The following is a 9,805-nucleotide window of genomic DNA, read 5'->3' as shown; positions in this document are numbered from 1 at the left end:
GTATATGAGTATATTACACCAGCTACACAGGCTGTATATGAGTATATTACACCAGCTACACAGACTGTATATGAGCATATTACGCTAACTACAGAGACTGTATATGAGTATATTACACCAACTACCCAGGCTGTATATGAGTATATTACACCAGCTACACAGACTGTATATGAGTATATTACACAGATTCCCAGGCTGTATATGAGTATATTACACCAACTACCCAGGCTGTATATGAATATATTACACCAGCTACACAGACTGTATATGAGTATATTACACCAGCTTCCCAGGCTGTATATGAGTATATTACACCTGCTACACAGACTGTATATGAGTATATTACACTAGCTACACAGGCTGTATATGAGTATATTACACCAGCTACACAGACTGTATATGAGTATATTATACCAGCTACCCAGGCTGTATATGACTATATTACACCAGCTACTCAGACTGTATATGAGTATATTACACCAGCTACACCGACTGTATATGAGTATATTACACCAGCTACAGAGACTGTATATGAGTATATTACACCAACTACCCAGACTGTATATGAGTATATTACACCAGCTACACAGACTGTATATGAGTATATTATACCAGCTACCCAGGCTGTATATGACTATATTACACCAGCTACTCAGACTGTATATGAGTATATTACACCAGCTACACCGACTGTATATGAGTATATTACACCAGCTACAGAGACTGTATATGAGTATATTACACCAACTACCCAGACTGTATATGAGTATATTACACCAGCTACCCAGACTGTATATGAGTATATTACACCAACTACCCAGACTGTATATGAGTATATTACACCAGCTACACAGACTGTATATGAGTATATTACACCAGCTTCCCAGGCTGTATATGAATATATTACACCAGCTACACAGACTGTACATGAGTATATTACACCAGCTACACAGACTGTATATGAGTATATTACACCAGCTACCCAGGCTGTATATGAGTATATTACACCAGATACACAGACTGTATATAAGTATATTACACTAGCTACAGTGACTGTATATGAGTATATTACACCAGATACACAGACTGTATATAAGTATATTACACTAGCTACAGAGACTGTATATGAGTATATTACACCAACTACCCAGGCTGTATATGAGTATATTACACCAGCTACACAGACTGTATATGAGTATATTACACCAGCTACACAGACTGTATATGAGTATATTACACAGATTCCCAGGATGTATATGAGTATATTACACCAACTACCCAGGCTGTATATGAGTATATTACACCAGCTACACAGACTGTATATAAGTATATTACACCAGCTACACAGACTGTATATGAGTATATTACACCAGCTACACAGACTGTATATGAGTATATTACACCAGCTACACAGGCTGTATATGAGTATATTACACCAGCTACAGAGACTGTATATGAGTATATTGCACCAGCTACACAGACTGTATATGAGTATATTACACCAGCTACACAGACTGTATATGAGTATATTACGCCAACTATCAAGGCTGTATATGAGTATATTACACCAGCTACACAGGCTGTATATGAGTATATTACACTAGCTACAGAGACTGTATATGAGTATATTACACTAGCTACAGAGACTGTATATGAGTATATTACACCAACTACCCAGGCTGTATATGAGTATATTACATCAGTTACACAGACTGTATATGAGTATATTACACCAGCTACACAGACTGTATATAAGTATATTACACCAGCTACACAGACTGTATATGAGTATATTACACCAGCTAAACAGACTGTATGTGAGTATATTACACCAGATACACAGACTGTATATAAGTATATTACACTAGCTACAGTGACTGTATATGAGTATATTATACCAGCTACACAGACTGTATATGAGTATATTACACAGTTTCCCAGACTGTACATTAGTATATTACACCAGCTACAGAGACTGTATATGATACATCTTTATGAATATTTTAAGCCAGCTGCATGTGGTGTATATGAATATACTTCAGGTACATGTACTCTGTGTGTGTGTATACACACTCCCCCATATCTCATGTAAAGGGTCATGTCCACTGTGTTCTACATGTGCATTGTTGTGTGCCAATATATACACAAACACTATATTTTTTATACATTGCAACAACTAAAACACCAATTATAGAGACTATATATGAATATAATATTCAAATTACACAGATTGTTCATGCAAATACTACAACTGCAAAGACTGTTGTTGAACACACTACACTAATCATACAAGCACCATATATGTAAGGATATATTACAACTGGCTTAGTCTGTGCATGTGCACTATATTAGTGTGAAGATACAAGAACATCTACACATTGGGTATATGAATATACCACACAGACTGTATACAACCATGACACACAAACTACACAGATAACAGTGTAACTACAACAGATACATGAACTGTATATGAATTTATACTTACGAGAATATTATGTGTAATACATCTGTCATACAGTGACAGCATCTGCATATACACCAGGAATATTCATTCATCATGTTTGTGTATAATACATACTCTATGATCAATCCGATAATTCTTCCTGCCTTCTATTCTGTATGTGGCCCCCCAAAAAAGGGGCACTCCCCCCATATCTCATGTAAAGGGTCATGTCCCCTGTGTTCTACATGTGCATTGTTGTGTGCCTCTGCATTGATGCTGGCAGTAGTCGGAGCTCCACACTTGCCCCTAGATCTCCATCGGAATGCAGAAAGGATCTTTAAGAAAAAGTTTGAATTCCTGACTGATTTTTCTTGTAGGAAGGCGGCTTAGGATAATTATTTCAGCTTTACTGAGGGCAGATTAGCACAAGTCTGGCTGCAGCGTTTCAATACGCGTTGTACATGCCCTTACAATGTGCCCATTGTCTGCTACTGTGTGTGAACCCATTCAATATATACACTTTTTAACACCAAGCAAAGTCCTGTCTAAATATACACAGTAAGGCTGGAAAGACTGCCATGACCCGTGCAAATCTCTGTAAATCACACTGCCATAGCGGCACACACCTACCACCTGATGGGAGTATTAATAATCATCATATACTCCACGCATCACAATGGTAGGAAACCTATGGCAATAATACATCTGCACACTAATACTTTCCTGGGCATTATAAACCCCACAATAAGATTGTAGAAATTGTAAAAAATATAAATAAAATAGGGGTATCTGTATGCCTGCTTTTTTATTTTTATTTTTTTACAAAAGATGCAACTTAGACACTATACATACATAATCATACATTCAAACATACATATCCATACATACACACACAGTTAACATGCACACATGTATACAGAAATATACACTCATATATGCTCACAGTCATAAATAGACACATACACACATACATATATGAATACAGTCTTTAAATGCTTATATACAAAATCATATATATATATATATATATATATATATATACTGACATACAAACACAGATAATCATATACATACACATCTACACACTGATACACACATATTCATACAAGAACACAGTCATGTATACTTATATACACATGCATGTATATATGTATATATATATATTTATATAGAAAATTGAAAAATGGCAGCACCGACCAAAGACCAAAGAATAAAAAAATGAAAAAAAATAGGTGCAAGGCCCAATGGGAATAAGCTCACCCAATATGCAGGATACAAAAAGCAGCAGCACTCCAAATTCCTGTAACAATGAAGAAAACTTTATTCATCCATTTGGCAAGGCAACGTTTGGGCTCAATACCAGAGCCTTTTTCAAGTGCTTGAAAAAGGTTCTGGTATTGAGCCGAAACCTTGCCACCTTGCCACATGGGTGAATAAATTGTTCTTCATTGTTCCACAAATTTGGAGTTTTGCCCTCTTTTTGTATTATATATTATATATATATATATATATATATATATATGTGTGTATATATATATATATATATACACATACATTCACACACACTTATGCATAATCATTTACATACACAGTCATTTTAGATATATATATACATATATATATATATATATATATATACACACACACACACATAGTCCTATACATACACAGTCATATATGCTTACACACACATATATATATATATATACACACACACACACACACACACATAGTCCTTAACATACACAGTCATATATGCTTACATACACACTCATACACTTGCACATGTTTACACATAAAAGTGCTCAGAAGTTGGTGGGGACTGCCAGTAGTCTGTGACACCATTTCACCATTGCAAAAGTTAATAAAGAAAGAATGTGAAGTGCTTGAGTTTACTACAACCCCCCGTCTCCCCGTAGTTAGTTACCCTGGCACTGCATTGCCTTCCTCCTTGGCAAGGATGGGGTTAAGAGGGTCCGGTGTAAAGCTGGGCAGCAGTGCCAGGTACCCAGTGCTGCCCACAATCTGCTGCCTGAGCCGCTGGTAAGGTCACACCAGTCTGAGGATGTCTCTAATGATCTCATCTCTCCTTTCTTCCCTGCACTATTAGTGCTCACATGGGCAGAATGAAGTGAAACTACGTGCAAATCATGTGTAAATTGTCTCAGTCAGAAGCCCTTTATTCCAACGTGTAGCCCAGCCTGGCCCATTTACTCCCTATACCCCCCCCCTCCTGATCCCCCATATCTCCTTCAGCCTCGTTAAGATCACAATAATATTCCACCCACTAATTGCTCATCCCATTCAACAATCACATTATTTGATCCCTTATTTAGGGGAAGGGGAGTAGCAGATTAGATAAACCTCCAGCACCACCAGCAGCAGCAGCAGTAGCAGCAGCACAGCCACCAGCGGCAGCAGCACCACCCCCTCCCTCCCTGCCCTTCCCTCCTCCCCTCCCTTCTCCCTCCCTCGTTTAGGGGAAGTGGTAACTTGCGTGACGTTGGAGGACATGATTGGCACACTTGACAGTGATTGGCAGCGTCGCCATGGAGACCTTAGAACGACACCTTGTAGACCAATAGAAAAGGGATACAATGTTTCAATGCTGCACTCAGTGTGGAGATATTATGAGGCCGGTGTCATTATCAGGAGGCTGCTGCTGCTGCTGCTGAGTGCTTGAATGTTTCTTTTTTATTTATTATTACTATTATTATTATTTGATTTCCTTCTTCTTCTTCTCTGTGTGATCTTGCTTGCTCTGCGGTCATTCCATGGTGTTCAGGTCTCCTCTAGAGCTCTATCCCACCCACTTCTTCCTGCCAAACTTCAGCAGTGAGCGCTCCCTGCTCCTGGCCACCACCAGCAGCAGCTCCAGAGCCCCAGAAGAGCTGTCCATGTTCCAGCTGCCCACCCTCAACTTCTCCCCGGAGCAAGTGGCCAGCGTATGTGAGACGCTGGAGGAGACAGGGGACATTGAGAGGCTGGGGAGATTCCTATGGTCCCTACCTGTGGCCCCTGGTGCCTGTGAGGCCATCAACAAGCATGAGTCCATCCTCAGAGCTAGGGCTGTTGTGGCCTTCCATACGGGCAACTTCAGAGACCTCTACCACATCCTGGAGAACCACAAGTTTACTAAGGAGTCCCATGGAAAGCTGCAGGCCATGTGGCTGGAAGCCCACTACCAGGAGGCTGAAAAACTCAGGGGGCGCCCCCTAGGACCCGTTGATAAATACAGAGTGAGGAAGAAGTTTCCTCTGCCCAGGACCATCTGGGATGGTGAGCAGAAAACCCATTGCTTCAAGGAGAGGACTCGCAGCCTCCTAAGGGAGTGGTATCTACAGGACCCTTATCCCAATCCCAGCAAGAAAAGGGAACTGGCCCAGGCCACTGGACTCACACCCACACAAGTGGGCAATTGGTTCAAAAACCGAAGGCAAAGAGACAGAGCAGCAGCAGCTAAAAACAGGTCAGTGCCAAGCAAATCTTACAACTGTCTGTGGTGATATCTGATGTCCTGTGACTGCAACAAAACCTCCTGCACTAAACTGACTGCTGCACAGTGCACAGGGAGACTGTTTACATGAAATGTGTATAGAAAATAATACATATAATATATCTAATATATATAGCAATAATACATATAAATATATAAAACATAGCAAGGTTATATGTGCGTGTGTCTAGAGCGTCTATAAATATACAGATGTAGGAGGGCTGAGTTTGACATTTGGTATCACCAAGTGTTATATCTACATCTGTGCAGAATCTATCTATCTATCTATCTCATATCTATCTATCTATCTATCTATCTATCTCATATCTATCTATCTATCTATCTATCTATCTAATATATATATAATCTATCTATCTAATATATATAATCTATCTATCTATTATATCTATCATCTCTAATCTATCTATCTATCTATCTAATATCTATCTATCTAATCTATCTATCGCATATTTATGTAAAATATTAATTGTAATTACATAATAAATTTAATTTACAATTAACTGTAAATTTTAATCTATAATTTAATTAGAAACAGATAGATTAAAAATTTTAGTTTTGATAAAATAAACTTCAAATTAAACATTGGAATTAAACACCATGCCTATATAGGGAGTTTACTAGAACGCTAAAATGTATGTAAAATACTAATGGTAGTACTAATTATAATACTTCTAACAATAATTAAATGGTACTACTTTCTCCCCATATGCAGTCAGATATATCCAGATAATCTGTATAGGTGATTGCCCTCATTCTGGAGCATTGTAGCCCCTTTTTAAATAAGTAGCTTCTTCTCCAGGCAGGTCCTGATTTCCATTTAATTAACACAGCAGTGTGTAAACAAACGTGCAGCACATCTATTGTCTTCAGAAATTCATTACATGATGTCACTGGCAGAAGCCTCCTCATTTCTACACTCACACAAATTGTTTACCTCTTTCCAATTTTTAGGGGTCAAATTAGGGAATTACAGCGGCTAGGCTTAAATGGTAAACAGGGCTGGCTGCAGGGGGCTATTGTCAGCACTGGGGCTATTGACAGAGCCATTATAACATTACACAACATATATATACACATCCATATACAGATAGATAAAGATATATAGCTAGATAGATAGCTGCCATCGTAATGACACATGCAACTATTTTTCCTATGTTATTAAGCATTATTGATCAATAATAACTATTTTTTAAATTTCTATCCATATTTCAGAATAAATATTTATTTTTAAAACCCTTCTAAATACATTTATTGAAATCTGGAGCTATCCGATACAAAGCTGCAGATCTACTAAAAATAAAAATTCCAATCTCACATACCAGCCTGCAGCAATTAGGAGCAAGTCAGTTGATTGCAGTTTATGTAACTTTATACACATCTATAATTTAGCATTTATTCCTAGGTAATGTTTTGCATTTTTTTTTATCTTTAGGCTATTTTGCATGCAATTCAGCAATGATCATTGTATTTACTAAGTGTAGATACTACATTATATGTATTGGATTTAGGCCTCAGAATGAATCTTTATTATTTAGGATAAAGCGCGAAGTTTCATTATCTAGTGGATGTATATATAATGTATTTTGGGTATAATGTATATAGGTACATATCTAATATATAGATATTATTTCGGTGTAGTTTGTAGTTTTCATGAGGTGAAAAAGAGAAGATGATATCATCTGGTCAGGATAGCTCAGCAAAAGTTAGAAATCGAATGTGCAGTAAAAGTTAAAAATCGCCAAAGTTATAGTTCTGTGCTCAGTTTTGCACTGTCGTTTCTGATTATTAGGATTTAGAGGAGATTTGGCGGCAGCTGCGTTGAAAAAAAGGGAATCTTGTGATAGGAAGAAATGGAAATACTGTAAATTTCGGAGAAATACTTTTCTTCGTGGGAAATAAGTGACAACACTGAAATATTATAGAAATAGGCTAAGCATTTTAAATGATAAAACTAGTGCTACTAGTATTAATAGAATATATAGAAATATTTAGAATGTAGCAATAGATAGATAGATATGAGATAGATAGATAGATAGAGATAGATATGAGATAGATAGATAGATAGATAAATAGAGATAGATAGATAGATAGATAGATAGATAGATAGATAGATATGAGATCGATAAATATGCTAGAATGTGTGTGTGTCCATCAGATATGTTTGTGACTGACACATGGTCATGTATGGTAATGAATCAGGCATGGGCATCCTTATCAATGTATGTGACACATATCTGATGCGTGTACAGAGCTATCCTATGATACATGTGTATCTGTCATTACCACACATTCCTGTATGCACATACTACATCTGTGTATATTACTGACACATAGTAAATGTATAGCTCTGCATAAGAATGTATAAATAATTGCCATGATATCCCTATGGCACATTATACAATATACAACTGTCCCATCATACATGTATATCCGTAATCGACGCAATCACTTCTTTATAGAACACATGTATTTGATAGTAACACGTGTACACATCCCCAGCACATGCTACTGTACATGTATGTACCTAACTGTACAACATATTACATGTGGAACATAGAAGCTCATGATACATGCCAGGGACTTATGATGATGCCTGAATGTGATAACCACATAACATGTATACTGTGTATGTATATAATGTATATAATGTATTGTATATGTGACATATCATACCCGAACATAGGCGGTTATCACATTAGCCATGCACCATGCATTACATATATGATCATGTATGTCAGACATGTTGATTAGTCATGTTTGTAAATACTGGATGTGATATAATATGTGTACCATATAAGGAGTGTGGTATAGTGTGTCTATTATGCATTGCACACAGTGGCATCAGGGCACACTTGTATGCAATGCCCCTTGTTTGGTGCCAGCTACACATTGCGACTATTTACCATGCTTGTTTGTGGTGTCCCCCCCTCCTCCCCTTCCCCCCTCTTAGGCTCCAGCACCAGTCTATCGGACAGAGCGGCATGAGGTCGTTGGCAGAACCCGGGTGCCCCACACACAGCTCGGCAGAGTCTCCTTCCACAGCCGCTGCCAGTCCCACCACCAGTGTGTCCAGCCTGGCAGAGCGCGCGGAGACTGGCACCTCCATCCTCTCTGTCACCTCCAGTGATTCGGAATGTGATGTATGATAGGACACCCTGAGCAGAAACTGGACTGACGATGGAGCTGGACTTCCAGGGACTGGCACACAACAAGGTGGCACCTATAGACTTCTGCAGGACAAGCACAGCCACTTGCATGTAACATTTTGTATGTAGGGACCTGACCTACACACAAGTCCAATCCCAAAACCTATCCAGGACCTGAACCCACCAAGAGGAGCAACTCACATGCCCACCCTATGCCCCCTATTATTATTATTATTATTATTGCCCTCCCCTCCGCCCGGTTTTCTACCGCCATCATGGGTTTTTCTAATTATTATTCTACCATTTGTTGTGTCCAGCAGACAATCAGCCATCTCCTTCTAATGAGCACCTTCCTCCTCCTCACCCTCTGTCACTGCCTGCGTGGGTTTCTGGTTAATGTGGGGAAAAAAGAAATAGTTTATGACTGTAAACAGATTTTTATTTTTATTTCAAGATTTTATATGAATTATGTATATGTCAATGATGAGGCCACTCCCAGCTGTAATATAATTATATGTGTAGTATATAATGCCTGTATATAATATGAAGAATTCTCCTCCTTAATATTTGACCCTCTCCCCCCTCTCTTGTGTTCAATGACCTCTGTCTCTCATTCTGACTCCTCTCTCTAGCACCTTCTGCTGTCTCTTTCTTATTCCTCTGTCACTTTCCCATGTTCTGCCTTTGCTGTCTGTC

At 38.4% G+C, this 9,805-nt stretch overlaps 1 protein-coding gene across 1 annotated transcript; it reads left to right on the top strand.

Moving 5' to 3' along the window:
- The first annotated feature begins 5,220 nt into the window (after positions 1 to 5,220).
- SIX3 (SIX homeobox 3) lies at positions 5,221 to 9,109 on the top strand. The gene is made up of 2 exons (XM_044291868.1): positions 5,221 to 5,915; positions 8,914 to 9,109. Exons 1-2 carry the CDS (start codon positions 5,221 to 5,223, stop codon positions 9,107 to 9,109), a joined length of 891 nt encoding a protein of 296 aa, XP_044147803.1.
- The last annotated feature ends 696 nt before the right edge of the window (positions 9,110 to 9,805 follow it).

The sequence above is a fragment of the Bufo gargarizans genome, chromosome 4 (genome assembly GCF_014858855.1).
Source record: "Bufo gargarizans isolate SCDJY-AF-19 chromosome 4, ASM1485885v1, whole genome shotgun sequence".
NCBI classification, from domain to species: Eukaryota; Metazoa; Chordata; class Amphibia; order Anura; family Bufonidae; genus Bufo; species Bufo gargarizans.
Note: the sequence above shows the minus strand (reverse complement) of the source record. Positions and strands in the feature narration are given on the sequence as shown.

Bases quoted from the DNA above. Each gene is read 5' to 3' on its own strand.
- SIX3 (XM_044291868.1), top strand. From the start codon at position 5,221: ATGGTGTTCAGGTCTCCTCTAGAGCTCTATCCCACCCACTTCTTCCTG. The intron at 5,916-8,913 runs GTCAGTGCCAAG...CCCCCCTCTTAG, and splicing joins GCAGCAGCAGCTAAAAACAG to GCTCCAGCACCAGTCTATCG.